At 44.1% G+C, this 23763-nt stretch overlaps 1 protein-coding gene across 11 annotated transcripts in view; it reads left to right on the forward strand.

The window, feature by feature from the left end:
• Elmo1 (engulfment and cell motility 1) overlaps positions 1-23763 on the forward strand; it is a 539516-nt gene that overhangs the window by 483193 nt on the left and 32560 nt on the right. For all 11 annotated transcript variants that reach the window (XM_076572972.1, XM_042278256.2, XM_016007341.3 and 8 more), the window contains 2 exons: positions 11923-12086; positions 20667-20779. In XM_076572972.1, the coding sequence (XP_076429087.1) occupies positions 11923-12086; positions 20667-20779 (277 nt within the window). The remainder of the gene's footprint in view (positions 1-11922; positions 12087-20666; positions 20780-23763) is intronic.

Consider the following 23763-nt stretch of genomic DNA (forward strand, 5'->3'; position numbering starts at 1 on the left):
CAGCAAGATGCCGGTGTGGCCGTGTGCTTACCAGAGTTAATCTATCATTGCTCCTGCTACAAGCCCTCTTCCCTCCTGCTTAAGACAATCACAGGAATTTGTCCCTGGCCTTCACAAAGACCAGCCAGAAATCATTTTTTTTTCATGTAACTCTAGAAATACAGTCTAGTTGACCTTCAATTTACTGGACAGAAGGGGAATGTTTTTTAGATAGGATGGGTTTTAAAATTCAGTGGTGATTAAAAGGACTAATGAGATATAGTCTCTGCCTGGGAAGCTTTCAAGGTCCTCCTGGAGAGACAGGTAGTGAATAAATAATCTCCGTGTACTCTGAGACATGCAGTTGGGGATGAAGCCAGGGGTATGCTTAATTGGCTTTATTCCCCTTCCCCTAAATAATATGAAGAGCCCACATCCGTAGTGGTACTGTCTGAAGTCGCCGTCCCTTGTTCTGCACCATCTTCTCCACTCGGGCTTCTCTTCTGGGTGGGCACTCGGTCCGGTTCTTGGCACGGCCAGAACCTCACCCAGTGCTGAGCATGTGTTTTTTTTTTTTTTTGTTTTTTTTTTTTTTTTTTTTGGTTTTTTCGAGACAGGGTTTCTCTGTGTAGCTTTGCGCCTTTCCTGGAGCTCACTTGGTAGCCCAGGCTGGCCTCGAACTCACAAAGATCCGCCTGCCTCTGCCTCCCGAGTGCTGGGATTAAAGGCGTGCGCCACCACCGCCCGGCCGAGCATGTGTTTGATGCATAAGAAATGTCAGCACAGCAGATGCAGGCTTGATTATCTTTCTAAAATTTCTTTTTTTTTTTTTTGAGAACTTTATACTTAAGCATCACACATGAGTATTACATCTACATCACTCCCCGCCAACTCCTCCTCCTTGCTGCTCTAAATGTGTGGTCCAGGCTAGCCTCACATTTGTGATCTCTTGCCTCACCTCTTCAGCATTTCCTCCCAGCAGGCACCACCACGACCAGACACATCACCTAATACCAGTACCAGGAAGCAAAACATATTAGATAAACTTAGAAAACCAAAAATGTATCTTTAGGATGAATCAGCTGGATTTGGAAATCGAATCACACATCATGGTATTCTCAGGGTTCCAACTAAGATTTAGGGCATTTACTGCTTTGCAAGCAGCATCTTGTTTTCTGAAAGTGGGGAGATGGTTAGAGATGGTTAGTGAGGACAGCCAGGCCTCCATATCCACAGATGTGCTGTCCCCAGAGTCCGCCAGTCAGGAATCAAGACTATTTGGGGCTGGGGGTTGTCTCTGTGCTGAGTATATGCAGCTTTCTTGTTTTCCTTCCGTAAACGGTGTGTTAGGGCAGTTACTGAACAGCACTGATGTTGTATTAGGTACTCATTTGCAAGTGATTTACAGTATAGGGGAGGATATGGGTAGGCGTTTGCAAAAACTATGCCATCTTATGTAAGAGATGCAGATCTTTGAATCTGAGTATCCACAAGGGTCCTGGGACAAAACCCTCACGGATACTAAGGGATGACTATGTGTGTAGCTGAGTATTGACCGATGGGCCCCCTGCACCCACCACCCATCTGTCTGCAGAGGAGCAGCCTCATGTTGGATGCCAACTCCTTATGGAGGACTTGCCGAGGCAGCCATGCAGTGCCCTCTGCTCTGCAGCCTTGCCTGATGCCAGGCTTCTTTATGGAACCAGACTTTTTCTTTCCCACTCCATTTCCCCCGTGTTCGTGCCTAAGCAGACTGCTTTTAAAGTTTATTAAATCTCCCTTCCAGTGGGGCAGGTTGTCCCATTTCATTTGTCACTATTTAATAGTGAATTCAAAACAGGCTGAGAGATTTAAACTAGCACAGCTTCAGGTTTAACCCTCAAAATGAGACCAGAGACACTTCATTTATTTTTTAATGGTGACTAATCTCAGCGTCATAGAAGGCTGTTTTATCTGCGTCTGGTATGTTCCTCTCCTCCCTCATTCACTCCACAAATGTTTATAAAATTGACAACAAGATAGCAGAGCCTAAAGATGAATTGAGTGGAGCCCCAACCTTCTGCTACGGAGACAAACCAAAGGAGCAGGTAGCACAGTGACCATTAGTTCCCTTTTACAGGCCTTAAAAATGTGAAGATGTGTTGCATGTGTTTATATGCTGCATTTGTTTAACGATGTAAAGATGTGTTGCCTTGCCTGTCTAAGGTACCTGATTGGTTTAATAAAAAGCTGAACGGCCAATAGCCAGGCATTAGAGGGATAAGCAAAGCTGGCAGGCAGAGAGAATAAATAGGAGGGGAAAAAGAGAGGGTGGGGGAGAAAGGGATGACACCTGGGGCCGGCCAAGGAGCCACCAGCCATAGACATGGAGTAGGACATAAAGGAAGGAAGGAAGGGAGGGAGGGAGGAAGGAAGGGAGGGAGGGAGGGAGGGAGGAAGGAAGGAAGGAAGGAAGGAAGGAAGGAAGGAAGGAAGGAAGGAAGGAAGGAAGGAAGGAAAAAAGCCCTGAAGCAAAATGTAGATGAAGAGAAATAGATGAAATTAAGTCACAAGAGCTAGTGGGACAAGTATAAACAAAGGCTGAGCATTCATGACTAATAAAAAAAAAAATGAAGTGAGAAAGGCAATGACGGACCTCAGATGTTCTGCCAGCAGCTGTAATGTTGAGAGGGCACCATGCACACCATGTATTCCCTAACAAAACAATAAGGAATTCTTCGTTATTTTTAATCATCTTGTATTTTGGCACCACGACTATGTGTAAAGAGCAGCTGAGGAGTTGATGGCTAAGCAGGATAAAAATGCATCCTGAGCAAGCCTGAGATCCTCAATCCTGAACACTCATATAAAGAAGCTATGTGTGACAGCCCTTGTCAGTAGCTCCAAGGCTAGGGGTAGGGACAGACACAGGCTGGAAAACACTGGCCAGCCAGTCTAGCCAAGTCTTGAATGCTGGGTTCAGTGAGAACCCAGGTTTCAACAAGTAATATGGAGAGAGACTGAAGAAAACACCTGACAGTGACCTCTGGTCTCCACATGCATACACACACACACACATACACACACACACACACACACACACACACACACACACACACACACAATGCATAAATACACATAAAAATTAATAAGACAAATCCACTTACTTCTCTAGTTCATTTCCCCTCCTAATTTGAGGGATCTCAGCAAATCCAGTTCAGGAGTCCTCCCCCATCGTCAGGCAGCCATAGTTGAAAGAGAACAGACCCCAACTCCCAGCAGCTCCCATTCAGCAGACTATCCAGCCAGGAGTGCTCTTTGTAAATTCGGAAAACTTTGTAAAGACTATGCTTCACTTCGGCCCCATGCTGGCAGTGTGTGGATGAGATTTGTGAGCAGCCATTAGAGGACCTAAATGTAGTGTGCTTACTAAAAATATTCTAACCTTTTACCCCAATCCCAGTAGAGGAAAAACTACAAGGACCCCAAAGCCCCTTCACACACGTGCATAGGTTTTGACTGACTTGCTTGACCTGTCCGTTTATTTAAAGCTGTGGACTAAAAGCCACCCTCTAATGTGATTGGCATGAATTCCTCTTTGCCTGAGGCTGATTCTATCCGATGCTGGTAAAAATAGCTTTCTCTTGTCCACCGGGGCCTTCAATTAGCTATCCGGCAAATTTAGCCTGATTGCCCATGTTAATTTGGCTCCCTGTTTCGGTGGGGCAGAGTGGTTTGTCACACAGCTACTTGCCTCCTGATCACCCTGGGCTCAAGGACAAGTTACAACCAGAAGGTTGTGGTTCCTGACCTCCGCTCTCCTGCTTCCTCCATGGCTGGGCTTCCTGCCGAGGCTGAGGGGAAGGAGGAGGATGTGCTTCCCTATTTGATGCTCTTCTGTGAACCTAGCGCTGATTGATTTTTGCATGAATCACGGGTTGAAAGGTTTACTATTTTTACCGGCTATAAAAATGCCTTAAACCTTAAATTAAAAGGCCTTCTCAGGAAGAGGAGAGCAGCTGTTAATGTTACCCACCTTGGTCTTCCGAACTGTGCATCTCTGTATCAGCATCTGCACGGCACTACAGGGTCAGCCATTATATAACGAGCTATTTGGGGGGATAACACCAAGGTCCTCCGAGATCTCTGTTCAGACAATGGTCATATTGGCAGGATGCTTGAAGCTGCCCTGCTTTATCAGAAGCACAAAACCAGAGTCAGGGGAAGAGCTGAATAGCAGCTTCCTTCCTCACCATCTGTTTTGCTCTCAGGGTACACTTGAAAAATCACCTTTGGTACTCCCACAGTTGCCCTCCCCTCCCTGAGCCCTGCCTGGACTCTGCCAGCCACAAGCTTACCTGCTCAGGATTAATACACAGTGGCTGCTCTGCTCTCATCAAGTATTTGGGGATGCTAACCCTGATTGCTGCCCAAGGAACAGTGAATTTCTTGGGGAAAAAATGTTGGCTGCCCTTGTTAAAGCATTCCTGATTGAAATAGCCAGATGCCTTCAACATGGCGTCTGTGACTACCTGAGAGAGAGAGAGAGAGACAGCCCAGGAAACAGGTTATGACCCCAGGGGAGGTGGCATCTGAGGAGCCTGCCCAAAGAGGCTGGGAGCAGCCAGTTCCCTGGCAATAGCTGATTGCTCTTGTTACCTGACTGTCCTTGACAAGGGCAATGATGCCGTCCACATTTTAGGGGACTGGTAGACAGTGGCAGATAATGACTCCAGTCCTCGGATGGCATCTGTAAGTCACACTAGCAGGCATGCTGAGGGCAGGGGCAGCCCTGCTAGCCTCCTGGCAGGGCGGTCCTCCTGCCCGTCTCCTGGCTCCCTCTTTTCTCAAGCCAGGATTCCTCCACCCCAGCTGTACATTGGCATGCTTGAGGAACTGGAAAAATAGAACCCACTTCTAGAATACATTCTAGAATTAAAGTCCCCAGGGCTGAGCCTGACAGAACTCAACCTAAACTCTGTTTTCCTGTGAAGGTTGGAAACCATTGGCTTTAGAGGCTGATTCTTTGGGCCGTGTGATGAGCCTCTAAGACATAAATAAAACCGGTCTTTTCCCCAGCTAATGCTACATGACTGGGCTGCACAGGCTCTGGAGGGTAGTGAGCAGAGGAGACGAGGACTGTCCACTGTGATGCAAGGAGGACTTCAGTGGGGGATGTAGGCTTGTATCTCAGGTCTGTGGGTGGAGGGAGGCATAGCAGACATGGTGTCTTCCAAAGCAGAACCTAAGAGAAGAAAGGAAGGTCTCTGTGGCAGGAGGAAAGAGAGCAGGCAGAGAGGCACGAGAGGGAAAGCCAAGGTGCTGAGGGGCGCTCAGTGTGGCGAGGTCACGGAGTTCAAGTGCTGGACTCAGTGAAGACAGTGTGTTATATGGGACGATGGAAAGTGTCTTAGTTTCCTTCTGATGTGCGGTCAAGTTCTGTAACAAACAAACAAAAATATTGGGGCAGAAGGGTTTTTTTTGGCTCTCAGCTCCAGGCTGCAGTCTGCCAGACCCCGAAAGTCACAGGCGCTTGAGGAAGCTGCACCGATCACATCCTTAATCAGAATCAGAGCGACGATTCTGCATACCAGTGCTAAGTTCTTTCTCACCACTTTTACACAGTCCAAATTATTCTGCCCAGCTATATTAATTAAGGTGGGTCAGCCCACCTTAATTAAAGTAATCAAGATAATACCCCAAAGACAGACCCAGAAGGCCATCTCCTGGGTGATTCTAGACTTCTGTCCACTTGACCATTAACACTATCACAGCCAGTAACACATTAGACCATCAGTTCTATAGTCTACTGGCCAAACAAGGACAGATGTGGGGACAGTGGTTCTGGGAGAGGGTCAGTGCAAATGATATGACATTAACAGAAGGAATAGTCAGGAGGCAGAGTCAACATCTCACCACCCCGCATTTAACAACTGTCCAGCTTTAATGAGCATGCAACCTCCCAAGTCCTAATGGTTCCATGTTTTATGATCCTTAGTTCAGAGTTCACCATTGAGGTTGCTTGACAGTCATGAGTGTGGGTGTCTGGTACCTAGAGAACAGTCCTTGGCTTGTGGATGAATGAGATCCCAGAACTCTAACTGAAAAATAGTAAAGCCATTGGGAAGATTTAGTCTCCAGAAAACTGTTCATTTTCTCAGCTCAGGCTCCTTAGCTCCTTGACAGAATGTGCCACCTACATAGACACCAATTATTTATTAGACTATGAAATGATGCTGTACAGAGAAAGAGGTACAAGGGCCTCACTGCCCACATCAAACACAGACTGGTTTTTGGCTACAAATTAGGCCTTGTTGCTTCAGACAGATGTGATAAAGGAAGGAATCTCAGAGCACCAGGAGAATCACACTGAAGAAATGGAGACAAAGTATGGTTAATGATGCCAAAGGAAATCATATCCTTCGTGAAATAGAGAAGAACATTTTTGCATTTATCAGTGAAAAAAATTTTTCTGATTCATCTGCTGTAATTGCAGACACATGATGAAATTGTGAGAGGCCAGAGGTTGACACTAGGCCTCTGTGACTTCAGAACAGCCCTCTTTATTTACAGTCAGCCTGTAAGCCCACACAGCCAGGCCTCATACCAGAGGAATGTAGTGGTCACACCAGGGCAGGATGTATAGCTAAAGAGTGTAAAAAAAAAAAACAAAAAACAAAAAACAAAAAACCCTAAAGCCCTGAAACTACTCAGGGTGAGAGCGGGCACACTGTTTAAAGAAAATATCCCCATGGAATCTGTCAAAACCAGTTCTCTGCACTGCAGCCCAAATATAATCATGATCTCCCTCTAAGTGCTGTGAATACATAGAGCCATCATGTGAGGTGTGCATGCCTGCAGGCTGAAAGGGAGATTATATTTTCTAGGCAAGCTATCTTTCAAATTTTAGCTAAGATGGAGCCTTATAAGATACTACCCTCAATGTTCAGCATCTCCTAAATCTGACCACAGATGATGTACTGCCTAGTTTTATGTCAGCTTAACACAAACTAGAGACACTGGGGAGGAGGGAACCACAGTAGAGAAAATTCCTCTATTAAACTGGGCTATAGGCACACCTGTAGGGCATTTTCTTAATTAGTGCTTGATGGGGGAGGACCCAGTCTACTCTGGGTGAGACTGGTGGTCCTGAGTTCTATAAGAAAGCAAGCTAAGCAAGTCAGGGAGAGCAAAGTTAGTAAGCAGCACCCCTCCATGGCCTCTGCACCAGCTCCTGCCTCCAGGTTCCTGCCCTGTTTGATTGCCTGTCCTGACTTCCTTCAGTGATGAGCAGTAATGTGGAAGCATAAGTCACATAATCCCTTTCCTCTGCAAGTTGCTTTGCACATGATGTTTCATCACAGCAATGACAACCCTAACTAGGACAGGTGATATCTCTGCTGAAGATAAGGAAACAGATTCAGAGAGGCTGATCCTTTTGTCCAGCCCAGCCGGTGAGTGGTGGTGGAGCCAGACTCTGCAATAAACACTGCTGTGTAGCTGAAGTTTTCTCCCGCAGCCCACTTATAAAATAGACACACAGACTCCTATATTATTTAAACTGTTTGGCCTAATGGCTCAGGCTTCTAGCTATCTAGTTCTTACATCTTAAATTAACCCATTTCTATTAATCTATAAGTTACCACATGGCTTGTGGCTTACCAGTATCTTACATGTTGGTATTCATGATGGTGGGCTGGCAGTGTCTCCTGACTCAGCCTTCCTGTTCCCAGAATTCTCTTCTCTGCTTGTCCCGCCTATACTTCCTGCCTGGCTACTGGCCAATCAGCATTTTATTTATACAGAGCGATATCCACAGCACTGCTGACTCTGAAGCCACGTGCTTTTCCTCTGTTAACACTGCTTAGCAAATTGCCAAGGAGACTACCACACCCTCTTCTCCACCCTCGACAGTGTTGTGCTCCCTTCTGCCTTCAAAGCTTCGCTCATGCTGTTTCTCAAGAATAGCCTCCCTTTACCACAGCGTGTCTGCATGTGGCCACTTCTCAGTCTGTAGCTGAAGTCCCAGTGCTGTGTCCATGTGCTGACATCATTTGAGAGTAGCTTGGTGCTTGCCGAATGAATGTGTGCGCCCTTGCTGTGCTCTGACATCACTTTCTCTCTTCTGGGAGGTCAGTGCAGGCCGAGAGCTCATTTAGCACAAGGCTCTCAGTGTCCCTCCGCACCTTGCCCTGAGAAGGTGCTTGAAACCATTTGATGGGTGAGAGAGTGACTGATGTTGTATGAAGGTTGCAGGCATAAAGACAAGGCCTGAGGATACTAGACGAGGAACACAGGGAGGCTCAGTAGGTCTTGGAGTAGGACCCAGGAACACATTTAAATGAACAGTAGTTAGAGGGACTTACCCAAGGCCTGTCTGGTTCAGTGTTTTAAACAGTCCTCCAAAGGGCCAAAACTTCTCTCCATTGAAGTACAGACGTCTTATGGGAATCCCACACTTTTATTCGATAAGACCTTATAGAAAACAGCATGTGCTAAGAGGACTTCTCATACCCTAGTATCCGCATACTACAGACATCACTTGAATGTTGGACCAATGCCAACAGCAAATGTAGATTCGAAGAGTATGTTCTCTTTAGTATCTGTGGCAGTATGGGCACCCTAAGTAAAATATTTCACCATTCATTTGCTGATACCTCTGCCTTATTATCTGAAGGTTTTTCAAATAAAAGGCAACTGGTGCCATGTTCTTCAAAGAAGAAACAATCAACAATGGTAACTGAAAATATCTTATTTTAAGTTTTATACATGACATGCTGAGATTTCACACCATTAACTATTAAAAACTACAGAAGCTAGAAGCTAATTTGCAAAGACCCAGAGAGATGTTTAACTTGGTATTTTATCATCGTACGAAAAACAAACAAATCAAAAGACAACCTGTGGGCTCTTTCTTCTTTTGCTTGGCATAAAGAGTAAGAGTTGAACTTATTAGGGCCAGCACAGAATGACAGTGAGCCAGGAGTGGACAAGCTCATCTCATGTTGGACTCCACCAACTGCTGTTCTGTGCCTCATGCCCACAGCTTTTACTCCTCCTCCTGGCTGCAGATGCCAGTCAACCCACCTACCTTTAGGAAACGTTTTATGCTGCTTTTTTTTTTCAAATTGAAAGGAGAATTTAAAGGGCTTTTCTACTAGATATTCTTCCACCCATCGAGGATAGTAGTCTTGTACCAGGGAGTTAATGACTCTCTAAGCATCAGATGTGACTAGGAACGTGTCCAGGCATTTGGTAAGAGACCATCATTATTTCCAAGCAAGAATTCAACCATGGTATATAAAGGTGAATTTAAGAGTAATTTTCTTTTGTTATTTTAATTTTATTTCGTGTTATGGGTGGTTTCGCCTGTAAGTATGTTTGTGTGCCACTTGTATAGCTGGTGCCCACAGAGTCCAGAGAGCACTGGGTTCCCTAGAACTGGGGTTACAGATGGTTCTGGGCCACCATGTGGGTACTGGGAAACAACCCCAAGTCCTGTGGAAGAGCAGCCATTGCTCTGAATCACAGCCATTTCTCCAGCCTACCTGTCTTCTTATTAAAGTAGTCCCATCAACTCTACTCATCTTCCCTTCACTGGGTATTTGTTGAGAGTTTGGATGTGAATGGCAAGAATCCCATTCATATCAACTTAAGAAAATAGAATTTGATTCATGTACCTCAAACACCAAAATGTAAAGTTAGAGTGCCTTTCTGGTTGAATGCAGATCATCACTATTGATACTCTCTGCACTCACATTTCCATCTTTTGCCTGAGTCTGTTGCATTATCTCTCTGTCTCCCATCATCCTCTAAATTAAGGCTTTGGCTATATCTCAGGTTAAATTGGAACAATCTAGACAAGGGTGCTGATTGGGCAGTTTGGATCACATGATCATGAATAAGCCCTGGCATGAGTCTAGGCAGGTATAATATGGAAATTGCCGTCTTTTGGGATACCTCCTTAAATACATGCAGTGGGCAAATCACTTCTCTCTCTGAACTTCTAGTTTTTCATTTATAAAATAAGGGGAGTAGAGCTAGCTCCACACTCTCAGTTTTATTCTGATCCAATTTAAAATATCGCTTTTTTATTTTAATCATTGTACCTCTTTCTCTCTTGCGCATCCAACCACCCACCAGAAGAGCAAATAACATTGGGAAACCATTATCTCACTGGCTTCACTTCAAGGCTCCCTAAATGGAGAAAGAGTAACCCCTGACGATAAAGCAGAGTAATTCAGTGTTGACCAAATTTAGCCATTCATGATGCACATGGCATGAAATTTTTGGGATTTCAATACTTGTAAAAACATCCCAAATTAACAATTTTTTCAGAGTAGACAAGCAGATGTAGTTAAAGGTCAGCTGGAACGTGTCCTCTCTTGGAGCATGGAATGATGCTTAGATAGTCAGTTCTTATTTAGTTGTAGCCCAGGTTCAGAGCTGCTGATGTGTGGTGGTGTTCCAGGTCATTTGTCCAAGTGTGCACCAGCTGATCACCCATTCTTCCTGTAGAGATGATAGCAAATGGACCTTGAATAAAATGTCTTCTACCTGCCAGCAGAGCCGAACCATCTATCTTTTCCATAATTCTTCTATGATGATCTTGGGCCTTGTCCATGTCTCTCATTAGCCCATTAGCTCAGAGAAGGCAGAGTCTGTATCTGATTCATATTTGTTCAACATCACATCTGTAGTATAGCCACCATACTTGTTCCCTTGGAATGCTTCTAGATAAGTGTGTTAGACAAGTCATCAGTCTCCCCTCAGTTCCTTTGTGTGTACAACACTCATATCCTATTCTTCTTTATTGGAGGGAGGATTACAGGAGATGATGCATAACAAGGTCCTTAGTACCAAAGTCATCATAAAGCAGATGCACATATACAGTTTTGGCTTATGTTTTAAATTCCTAAGCAGCACTAAGGAAGGATGGCCAAAGAAGTGGTAGAGTGTTTACAAACTTGAGGCCAAATCTCAGCTCTTCTACATACCAACCGACTGTGATTGGTATGTGATTAATGTTAAGCTAATTTCTTAAGTTTCTTCATAGAGTTGAAATGCTGGTAATACTGCTTGTAGATTTAAGTGGGTAAAGGAAGAGAAGATGTGGCACACACCCATGTAAAGGGCCTATCAGGGCATCAGGCACTTGGTACATACTCACTAGAGTGTAACATTTGTTATTCTCATTTGTAATGGAGGATGAAGAGCAGCAGTAAGATTACAAGCCCTTTGGATGTCTCTGTTGGTCCTCTGACCCTTTTTTGCTTTATGTATTTTGATGAAGATTAATCTATATTAATAGAGGCAATGGTTAATGGCCTCTTGTGAACAAGGCTTATCCAGAGGCATACATTACCGTGTTCTTTTTTTTTTCTTGAAGTTTCCAATGGGATATGTCTGTTTTAATATAATGAACCCTCCGTCTAGTTGCTGACTCAAAGAGAAAGAGCACAGGCCCACTTCCAAATGTATAATTTGCATGAACACTCAGGCCCTAACAACCTGGGGGAAAGGTCTGCGAGGTGTAGGTATCTATACACATCCATTTGAATTGCTGCCAGCCAAACCTCACAGTTAATTGTATCACAGCAATTTTCTCCTGGAAGAAATAATTAATATGCAGACTTCTAGCTGTGGTTTGGCCTTTGTTCCTTTCTGACTCTTGTGTTTGTACTGTTTATAGTGTTATATCAGTAGCTGTCACATAATATATAGAGCAAATAGGCACTCTCCCCTGCCCTTCACTCCAACATAGTCCATTTTCTTTCTTGTGGTTCCCACGGCGTGAGAAAATAGAAGTTTACATAATGGAAGTTTATCTTTTAGGAATGCATACTCAAGGTTGGAGCCCAGAGGTCACACTGTGCACCCAGGGGAGTAAGGAGCTGACATGGGCGTCTTTTCTGAACAGGAAAGCTTAGCCCTGGGGATATAATGACCTTCCTTTCATTGCAGGTAATGCAGGTGGTGAAGGAGCAGGTTATGAGAGCGCTTACAACCAAGCCTAGCTCCCTGGACCAGTTCAAAAGCAAACTGCAGAACCTGAGCTACACTGAAATCCTGAAAATCCGCCAGTCTGAGAGGATGAACCAGGAAGATTTCCAGTCTCGCCCGATTTTGTAAGTTACCCACATCTCTGCTACTGACCCCTAGTGATCCAGTGATGTAACAGCAGGGCTAGCTGTGAGCTCACTGGCGTCAGCAGAAGACCTTCCAAAAGATAGCCTTTAAGGGAAGCCTTTTGGTAACTCACTCCTTGAAATGGGACTCGTGGGGGTGGACAGCTGTTCTAGGTGATCTCTCAGGGATCTGTAGCTAAAATGCACCTGACTTCTTCCACATTTAGAACCTAAACAAAGTTGTGTGCAGGGGTTGTCTTGTTTTCTCCTGTGAAGCTGTATTTCACACAGGTACCTTTTGAGTTACAAAATGTTATTCAGAGAGAGGCACCCCAACTGTTAAAGCATGGTGAATCCTGAGGCCGTATAAGTTCCAGTGAGAGCTGTAAGGAAAGGGAAGAACAGCCTTCTGTGTCCCAAGAGGTTGGCCAATGATTGGCACCAGAGCATGCCCTGTCACTTTTATGATTGTAAACCAACAGGCTCCCAGCGGGGAAGACAGCGGGGGGGGGGGGGGGGGGGAGCCTTTACAGGACTTTGCATTAAATGTCACTGACAACCATTTCAAAACCTCATGTGTCTCCATCCCAAATATGCTCTGAATCTGGAAAAGAACTTTGTTCATGTCATCTCTTCTGAGACCTGGCCTGCTTTTCTTTGCTAAGAACAGATTAGATTCATCACCTTCATATTTTATAGAAAAGGACATAGGAGTAAAGGTGGGAAGCAGGGAAGGGATCTGCCAGTTAGTCCTGTTCTGTAATCAAGACTAGAAGGGACTTCTTCTGGGCTTTTGTGGGTATTATCTCCTGCTGCTTGTTCTGTCTGTTTCTCTTTCTCTCTTCGTCTGTCTGTGTGTGTTCTTTGTGTCCATACACATGATACTTTTAATGGATGACAATTCATAAACTTTATTCTAGTTCATTTCCTCACATCCCTCGAGGTAGGCACAAGTGTTATTTCCAAAGAGACAGAAGTAGCCTAGGGAAGAACCTGGCCTTAAACCTGCTTAACTCTCAGCTACTGCTCCATCCACCCCATGGGACTGGTTCTGCATGTGTAAGGCTGAAAGTAAGGTAAGAAAGTATACAGGTTAGAAAAGACAGGAGTCAGGTGGTGACGTGGACAATTTGCTTTCAGATCTTAAGCACCACCAGAAACTACATTAGAACTATAGACTTCAGTGGCACATGAAGTTCATCAGCAGGGGGAAGAAAATGCTTCTAGGGGACTTGACTCATGTTGTTATAAACCCTTAAGCCATTCCATACATGTAATACTGGTTCTTTAAGAGACACAGCTGGGATTTTTGTTTTCTTGATCCTCAGCCAGGAGATAGTCACAGTCGGAAATACCAAGCACAGAATTGTTGGAGTAAGTAGCTGGCTCTTGGGAGATGCAGTTTCTCACCTATGAGCAGGAAGTGTGGTGCTACACTTTTTCAGGACCTACCTTCACAAAATTCTGGATTTTAAATCATTGGTTCCAGCAAATGTGCAAACAGAAGGATGCTTTATTATGCTTTTGACAATTCTTAAAACCTAAATGGAGGACTGAAGAGTTGATTAAGTGAAGGCCAAGTGGTTCTAAATTACTCCCACTTCAGCAAAGCCAATTGACTCTGAATCAGTGCTTGACCGTGACTGTTGCAGGGGAGGATGTCAGCCAGCCCAGCGTGGACACTACCCTGCTATGCCTTCCTTTCTTTACTTGCAAAGCTCTGACACTGCATGCTGGAGTTTCTTTTTCCTTTGTTACAAGAAGCTCTTACCTTGATGTGTCTTGAGTGAGGAGACACAGTGCCAATGGAAAGAATATCCCCTGTACGGGTATGACTTTAATGCCACTCTTATTCAGGAGACTGGAAAGCACCAGGCCTCACTGGAATCTTTGGTATATATAAGTGCAGCTAAGTGATAACAAGATGTGAGGAACATTATGTTTCAATAAGAAGGTGAGGGGCCAGCCTGTAGCCACAGCCTCTGAAACCAGCAGGCAGAAAGCAGGTTCTACTTTGTCCACTGGGGATCTGTTTTTTCTGTTATTGTGATCTGCTGGACGGGAGCTTATTGTGGGATTAAATGAAATCTAAGTGCTGTCAACATGACTCCCAATATACAAAGTCACCCAAGAGTATGATCATGCATGTTTATTTTCTTAATTTTATTATTTTTAACAAGTCCATGTTAAGCAATCCCTCCATGGTGGGCTCTCAACCCAAGGTACTAAGAAGCACTAGGTGCCTCTCAGGTATGGGGCTAATTCCAGACTGCTAGGTATTCAGTTACAGGAAGCACATCTAAATTTTAAAAAGACCACAAGAGCTGCATCTATTCTATCTCAGTTGTTAGGATACCAGAGTGTGAGAGCTAAAGACCACTGTTAAGGCTGTCTAGTTCAAGTCTTTCACTCTGCAAACATAGACAGCAGCCTGGCTGGAGTCTGAGCACCTGGCCTTCCACTGATGGTAGAGATGCTTTCTAGCATCCCCAACTCCATAGCCCTCTCTCCCTCCCATGGCTGCCTACATTATCACACACAACACAGTGGCGAACCTCAGCTCCATGCCAATCCATCAGCCATATCTTGATAAAAATGGTCATGTATCCCAAGAAGGAAAAAGTTAACTCGGCGTGAACAAATGTTTGGGAAATAGCTGTGGCTGAAGAAGCAGCCCTGCCTTACTCCCTGGTTCCTGATGAATAATTTCAAAGAGGAGATACTTTTTATTTGTCACTTAACAGAGAAGATAAATCCATCCTCATTATTGGTCCAGGCTAATAGATATAAACAGCTTAAACAGTCCAGAAGTGGGTCATTCAGTACTGGGTTGGAAGAAGAGAAGAGACAGCAACAAAGTAGTAAAACAGATGGGGAAAATGTGCTCAGAGACCAGCTCCAATTTCAGGGCAGCCATTTGTAAATGTGCCTTCTGGAGAAGCCTCTCTGGAAAATGGAAACAGTGAAAGCCCTCACATCATTAGGCTGCTGCAAGGATTCAACACAATATTATATGAAAACCGACCAGTGCATGCTCAGCTTATGATATGCACTGAATAAATTATCATCTTATTACAAAACACAGAACTTAGCAATTTGTGCCATTAGTAGTATATGAAATGGAGAACTGGACAATTTGTGTATTTCTCACATTGTCTAAGAATATAAAAGAGAAATAAATGAAAAAGAAATTTTTTTAAAGAGCCAGAAATAAAGCTGTTTTATATATATATATATATATATATATATATATATATATATATATATATATATCCAACTGCAGCTTTCCTAAAGACCAGCCTGCCAGCCTAGTGTTTCACTCAAAACCTACTCCAGTAGGTCAGTATATATAGGTATACCATGTTCAGTGTTCAAACACCTAACAAATATTTACCAATGTCTGATACAAGCTGGTTGTTGTTCTTTTGTTTATGATTCAGCAATGAATAGAACAAATATAACCCTAACCCTTGTGATATTAAATTTTAGAGGGGGGGAAATAGATAATATGCATGCATGCGTGCATAGTATGTGTAAGGTGACAGCAGGTTAAGTGGTGATAGAATGGCAATATAGATAGACTGTCTACATAGGGCAAGATTAGAGAAATGAAGTATATTTTTAAACATGGTAAAAGTAGATATCTTTAATTATAATGATGACATTTGAAGGAAGCTATATTAGGGATCCAGGGGGCATGCCATGTAGATATTTGGATAAAGGACACCCTAAGCAGAAAGAACTACTCGTCAGAGCATCCTGAGGTCAGAGTAGATTTGAGCTTTGAGTGAACCATGGGGTAATGTGGCAGCATCAGAATAAGTGAAGACAGTAGCAATAGGTGACTCCAGGAAGGTGTCTAGAACTGGAGTGTTGTGGGAACTCATTCCGTTCAGCCAGTGGCTTTGGGTTAGAAACCCTAGGATGTGGTCTTGCCTGCGTACGTGATTGCTTCAGAGCCGAGGAATAGGGATTGGGCGCTCTTTGGGGTGGTCTGAGGAGAAGTGAGCCTGGCAGTCAGTCCCCATTGCCATTGGGTGGAATGACAGGACAGCAGCAGCTGGACCAGCAGAATCTGCAGCAGCATCTTCCTTGTTTTGTTTTCATGAGTCTGTTTTTCCACTGCACCCCTTAATAAATGATTAAAAAGACTTTTGTGGGTTCTCACTGAACTACATGGAGTTGTGTTGGAAGCTATGTGAGGTTATGAGTGGGTGACTAACATGGAGTTCTGGATTGGAAACACTATAATGAGGCATATTTGGAAGATCACTTGGGAGGCTGTTTTAATAATTTAAGCAAGAGATAATAAGAAGATTAGTTTTTGTTCTACGTTAATTATATTTTGGAGAGAAGGGGAGTCGGTGTTTCCTGCCGGATTAAATGTAGTTGTACAAAGAGAAGAAGCAAGAATGGGCTCCAAATTTGGGACCTGAGCAAGTAACAGGCAGCACTTTGGGTGGCGTGATTTGGGCAGGAGCCTAGGAGTTCAGCTCTGGACGTGTCAGGCCGTGGGATGTCCAGGGAGGTGGTCAGGCAGATGTGTTTGGAGGTCAGCAGGTGGGTCGAGGTTGGAAAAACAAATTTGAGAGCTGTCAGTATAAAATTGATCATTAAAGCCACAGGTCTGTTTAGTTAAGGAACAGAAGTAGTTCAGGGACTGGGCCCTGAAGCTCTCCAGAACTGAGACATCGAAAGATCAGTTTCCATGACACTGCCATTATCACTCACCACAAAGCTTCCAGAGGGCCCTTCTAGTTCAGGAGTTCTTGAACAACATTTCCTGGGCCAAATCTACCCACTACCAATTTCTGTAAATGAAGTTTATTAAATTTCAGCCATATTCATTGATTTTTTTTTTCTACTGGCTGAATGGCCCACAAAGCCTAAAACATTGACTATCTGATGCTTTATAGAAAATATTTGCCAAACCAGTGGGGAGTGGTGGCCCAGCTTGGCAGGTCACAAGCCGAGAGTTAACTTCAGTCTAGAGGTGCTGAGCATCTTCTGTGTACTGCACTGGCCTTGCTGAGCCTGAATTAGAACTGTTTTCCAGAGAAGGTGCTAAACCAATGGTTCTCAAGCTGTGGGTCGCGACCCTTCTCACAGGGGTTGCCTAAGACCATCAGAAGTATCAGATATTTATTTATATTGCAATTCATAACAGTAGCAAAATTACAGTTATGAAGTAGCAATGAAAAAAATTATGATTGTGGGTTACCAGCACATGAGGAACTATATTTATTAAAGGGTCGCAGCAAAGGGAAGGTTGAGAACCTTTGTCCCTTCTTCAGTCTCTCTCCTTCTTCATTTGCATGTCAGCCAGTGAACCCAAGACCCCAGCCTCAGTGACTATAAGCCAGACATTGCAGAGGGTGGGTTACAGCCAAAGTCTTTACCTGGTGTGCCTAAGATGTCTTATCTCAGTAAAGAAACACATTGTAAGAGTTGCTGGGCCTTTCTTGAGCAGTGTGAATTCGTGGCTGCTAAGTCTGTTTGCAGGGAAACAGAACAAGCCCAAGAATGTTGGAAAGAGGCTTCCTAATTTCCCTTTGTCCAATCATGTTTGGAGTCTTCAGAGTTTCATTAAAGGGGGTGGGGGTGGGCAAACTCTTTTATAAATTCTCTTGGAGAAATATAGATCTGCTTCTTTTAGTTCACCCAATGGATTTGATGAAGATGTGTGATGATAAGTATATCCAAATCTCACCTGAAACATCAGTTAAAATTTCGTGAAATTTCCTCTTCATGATCTCATCTCTGAATTTTAATATCTTAACCATACCCTATCAAAACTAGCCTCAAAATCGATGAGTTCCAAACCTCTTCCTCCCCTTTTCTCTCCATCCCCAGAGAATATCTTTCCCTCTTTGCCCGGTTGCCCAGACTTAGAAGTCAGAAGCAGTGATTATTGCCATGAGCAGCTGCCCATGCAGTGCTCCACTTCTTCTCCATTCCATTCAGGGTTCAGCAAAGCTGTGATTCACTGAGTCTATTTTATAAAAGATGAGCAGTGGTAATAAATAGTTATAGTGATCTGAAAGCCTGAGTTGAGACCCTCAGAGGCCTGTGCATGGAAGGCCTTGCAAATTATCCAAGCTGTATCATTAGTGCAGCATTTTCATATCACCAGGATCTCAAGGCCATTTCAGTTCTCTAATGTGTATTAGTTGTCCTAGTGACATTTGCTGTAGAGACCCACAGAGGTCTCCTAGTGAGAACTTACTCAGGGTCCAAGAATCTGAGCTTGCTTTACCCAGCAGGGCTGCACAAGGGGATGATTTGACCACGGGCGTGGCTATCAGGTGCTTTGAAGGGTCTACCCTTGCCTCTGCAGTGTGCTTTGATCTAGCAAGGGGGAGATCTTTTGCCTTGCCCCTTGGCATTATAAAAAGCCCTTTTGAAGAGGCAGAAGGGACCACTGGGTTTCAATCCAGATCCTCCTGGAGCTATCCTGTGTTTCTGTCCTTCTCTGCTATCATTCTATCTATAAGTTTCTTATCCCTCTCTCCCCCTCATAGGAACCCTTTTAGAAGGTTGGAGCTGGCCTCCCATAGTTTCCTATGGCTTTGACAAAATATCCCGACAAAAGCGACTCCAGGGGAAAGGGGCTTATTTTGGCTCACAGTTCGAGGATAATGTACAGCATGTCAGAGAAGTTACCTCAGAGAAAGATGAATGCTTGTGCAGAGCTCACTTTAAAAAATATATATATACAGTTTAGGATCTCACCCCAGGGAATGTTACCACCCGGAGTAGGCAGGTCCTCCCATCTCAATTAACCCAATCAAGACAGTCTCCTACTATATCTAGAAGCCTATTTACCAAGTGATTGCATCAAGTTGAAAATTAAGTTTAACTATCATATTAGTGGAGTACAAGAACATCTTGTTAGATACCCAAATCCTCCTTCTGTTACTTTTTTCTTTTTTTCAAAAAAGTTTTCATTTAGTTATTTTGTGTATGTAAGTGTTTTTGCCTACATGTACGTGTATGCACCATATGCATGCCTGCTGCCCACAGTGGCCAGTAGAGGGCACCAGATCCACTGGAACTGGAGTTAAAGATAGTTGTGAGCCACCAGGTGCTAGGAACCAAACCTGGGTCCTCTGCAAGAGCAACAAATGCTCACAACTGCTGAGCCATCTCCCCCAGCCCCTCTCACTTTTCTTTTTTGTTCATATTAGCACAGGATAGATTGGAGTCTGTACTCCAAACTTAATGCTCCTGAGGAGTTTCCACATTTGTAGGATGGGAAAGGTGATATTAATACTCATCCTCCAAATGTGTTTTAGTCTGGGAGAAGTGAAATTAAATGAGATAAAATTACACAATACACTACTAGTCTCAGGGATACTTGTCAATCACAAGTGCCTTGCCCAACTGCAAATCAGGAGCAGGTGAGAACAGGTGTCCTGCCCAGTGCCAGAGCGAGTGTAGAATCAAGGTCAAAGCTAGTGAATGTGAGAGCCTTGAGTGCAGGTCATAATGATCATTTGGAGTGTTTAGCTGAGCAAAAGAGAGATGATCACCAAGGCAAATTCAATAATGCTTCCATTGCTGACCGATGTTTATAGAGACTTACACTAGCCTTGTCTCCTATGGGAGTCATAGCATTTTCCCAGGCAAGATTCTAATCCCTGTTCACAGTTAGGAAACTGAGACTCAGATGAGCTATATGAAACATTAGTCACAGATTCCGCCTAGACTGGACCCAGGTTTTCTGACTCCTGGATCCATGTTATAGATAGTACTTTCAACATGTCTCTAAGGGCTCAGCTCTGCAGCACTCTGTACAGCTTTGACTAGAATACTGCTGACTTTACTAGCCTCAAATGCCAGGATGCTAATAAAGCTTCATAACATACAAAATCCCTTAAAGGTTTAGAAAACCATTTCACTCTATCATGGAAACTTTGCAGCACAGTTCATCTCAAACTAAATTACATCCTATTAGCCTGAGACAAGTTACAAATAATATTAATTTACCCCATCATTATCTCAATCTCTGTAGGCCAGAATCTGGGGCAGTGTTATGGTTCTCATTTGTGAGAGATGGAATAAAAAACAAAAGGTGCTCCTTGCTCAAGATATAGTTAGTTATGGGATGTAGCAATTGCATGGTCACTCAATATCCCTGCCTGGTCAAATCATAAAAGTGATGTAGGGGTTTTTTGTTTGTTTTGTTTTGTTTTGTTTCTTTGTTACAGGAGAAAAACTAAGGGCCAGTAATTTATCTCCTTGGACTTTTGCCTGTATCTGTGACTTTGTAAAAGAAGGGATTTCTCAGAAGGCTTTTGTTCTGGAGAAAAATCACAAAAGTGACTGGCACTTATGTGGCTAGTCTATAAATGTCAGAGACTCAATAGTGTATTTCAACAGGGAACCCTGGCCTAGATTTTTTTCCAAACACCACTTAGAAAATCTCTAAATGATTCTCTAAAGTACCAGCTGGGGAAGTCCTAGGGTGTTCATGAAAAGAGGCAGCTCAGGCTCCCTGTCCATCAGCCCACAGTGCTACCCACCATGGGCTGTTTCTCCAGGTGCACTGTGGAATATGATGTGTTTGTCCTCCAATAGGGAACTAAAGGAGAAGATCCAGCCAGAAATCTTAGAGTTGATCAAACAGCAGCGCCTGAACCGCCTTGTGGAAGGGACCTGCTTTAGGAAACTCAACGCTCGTCGGAGACAAGGTACTGTTTGAGAACTCCATACACGGGCAGTGACAACAGTAGCTTGCTTTGGGGTAATCACAAAGGCATAGTGTCACTCAAGGACAGCACTGTGCTTGAGACAGGAATGGCAGTCTAGGTTAGACCATGTTTCACGTGTAGGGAGAACCAAAGTTCAAAATGACCAAAAGGTCCATGGAGCTAAGTGGTGCTAAAAATTGCTAATGCATGTTATGACTCACCCATGTGCAAGGCTATTCACTCAATGTGTTACTTACATAGCCATGGGCCACATGTCAGTCAACAGGGGACCACACATACAATGGTGTCCACTAGGAGCATTGTACCCCCATAGTTTGTATTTAAATGTACTTTATGACAGTCACATAATAGAATCACCTAAAGATGCATTTCTCGGAACATATGTATGAATAATACATAACTGGATTAATGAAAATCATCCTCAAAATAGCTCTGTGAAGTACATATTGTAACCATATACATTTGCTCATAACAAAAGGGAGATCTTGGGGGTTGAGTAACTTGGAAAATTCCAGAAGAGGAAGGGTTCGTCCTCTAAATCTACAAGCCCTTCCTTCTAGTTTTTACTTTTGAAATGTCTATTTTGTTTGTCCTTATTGTATTTGTGTCTATCTGATTTGTGTGTGGGTGAAGGTATACATACTCCATGGTGCACAAATAGAGGCCTGACAACTTTTTTTCTTTATTAAGAAAATTTCTACTCACTCTACATAGTACCCACAGATCCCACCTCCTCCCTCCTCCCATCTCCCAGCCCTCCCTCTCAAGCTACCCCACATCCCCCAAATCAACGTCTCCCATGGGGAGTCAGCAGAGCCCGGCACACTGAGCCTAGGCAGGTCCAAGCCCTTTCCCACTGTACCAAGGCTGTGCAAGGTGCCACACTATAGGCACTGGCTTCCCAAAAGCCTGCCCATGCACCAGGGTTGGATCCCAATCCCCCTGCCTGGGTGTTCCCCAAACAGTTCAAGTCAAACAACCGTCTTCCATATCCAGAGGGCCTGGTCCAGTCCTCTGGGGGCTTCACAGCCACTAGTCTACAGTTCATGGGCCTCCAATAGTGTAGCCTGTCATCTCTGCACTTCTTCCTGTCATGATTTCGACGGTCACCACCTGCAGAATCCCTCCTCTCTCTCATTAATTGGATTCCCAGAGTTCAGTCTGGCACCTGGCCATGGATCTCTGTCTCTGCCTCCATCAGTCACTAGACAAAGGCTCTATGATGATAGTTAGTGTATTTGCTAGACCGGTCACCAGAATTGACCAGTCCAGGTATCCTCTGGACCACTGCCAGCAGACCAAGGTGGAGTCATCTTTGTGGGTTCCTGAGAGACTCCCCGCACCCTGCCTCTTCCTTTTCCCTTGATGTCCTCATCTATCATGGTATCTCCCTTCCTGCCCTCCCATTCTTTCCCTGTTCCAGCTCGACCCTCCCATGTCCCTATGTTCTCATCCCCTACTCCTCACCCTCTGCCACCCCACCCCCCACCCAGTCTGCTCATGTAGATCTCATCCACTTCTCCTTCGCTGGGTCATCCATGTGTCCCTCCTAGGGTCTTTCCACGTTAGCTAGCCTCTCTGGAGCTGTGGGTTGCAGTCTGGCTACCCCTTCCCTCACATCTGGTATCCACTTACAAGTGAGTACATACTGTGTTTGTCCTTTTGAGTCTGGGTTACCTCACTTAGGATGATATTTTCTAGTTCCATCCATTTGACTGCAAAATTCTTGATATCATTGTTTTTTACTGCTGAGTAGTATTCCATTGTGTATATGTGCTACATTTTCTTTATCAATTCTTCAGTTGAGGGGCATCTAGGTTGTTTTCAGGTCCTTGCTATTACAAATAGTGCTGATATGAACATAGATGAGCATGTGTCCTTATGGTAAGATTGAGCATTCCTTGGGTATATGCCCGAGTGGTATAGTTGGGTCTTGAGGAAGACTTATTCCCAATTTTCTGAGAAACTGCCATACTGATTTCCAGAGTAGCAGTACAAATTTGCATTCCCACCAACAGTGGAGGAGTGTTCCCCTTGCTCTACATCCTCTCCAGCATAATAAGCCTGACAACTTTTGTGAGTCTTCTCTGCCACTGTAAATTCTAAAACTTGAAAGCATGTCATCAGACTCGTGCAGCAAGTGCTTTACCCACTGAGCCATCTCCTTGATCCCACATCCTTCCTCTTCATGACTCCCTTGCACCATCAGACAAACCACCACCCACTGTTGGTACTTGCAGCCTGGGTGGTCCATATTCTCAAATTTTCCATATTGATGCTGTTCCAGGTCAGAGTTGTTTTACTGGGGTTATAAGCAATGGTGATTTAAAATGAGGTAGAATCAATTTTCAGAATCTGTCAAGACGGATTTCTGAGTTGTCTCTGATTGCTGATCACAAAGCGTCAAGTCAAAAAGTGTAGACCAGGCACACTGGACAGGAAGCAGTCCCTGCTGTTTCTGGGCTTTGATTGTTTTTTTGCTCTGCTGACAGGATTCTGATTGCAGCAAGTATTCATATCTTACTGTCCTAGAAGAAACAGCTGGGGAAGGGTGAAGAAATTGAGAAAGAGCCAGGCAAAAGCAGAAGCATTAACAACTGTGCTAAGAACCAACATTAGTTATGAGCTGGGGAAACTCTGGCGGGTAGTTCTGAAACCCGATGGATGCCTCGCTTGGACGCAAAGCTCATCTACTAATGACAGCAATCAATTTGTGTTTGTGCCCATCCCTCTGGCCATTTACTTTAACTGCTCTGTGCTGAATGTTCAGTGATTGAAATATGTTGATGCTACCATTGAAAACTATGCTGAAGGATTTCAAAAAGCAGAACTTCCTAGAGTAAGTGTGGTTATTTGGAGAGGGTGTGAAGCCAAAGAGCTTTACATAGGCCTAGGAAGAGGATGGGGGCAGACCAATGCAAGGCTGAGTTACACCTGCGACTGAGAAAGGCTTACATTATAAA

The sequence above is a fragment of the Peromyscus maniculatus genome, chromosome 5 (genome assembly GCF_049852395.1).
Source record: "Peromyscus maniculatus bairdii isolate BWxNUB_F1_BW_parent chromosome 5, HU_Pman_BW_mat_3.1, whole genome shotgun sequence".
Classification (NCBI taxonomy): domain Eukaryota; kingdom Metazoa; phylum Chordata; class Mammalia; order Rodentia; family Cricetidae; genus Peromyscus; species Peromyscus maniculatus.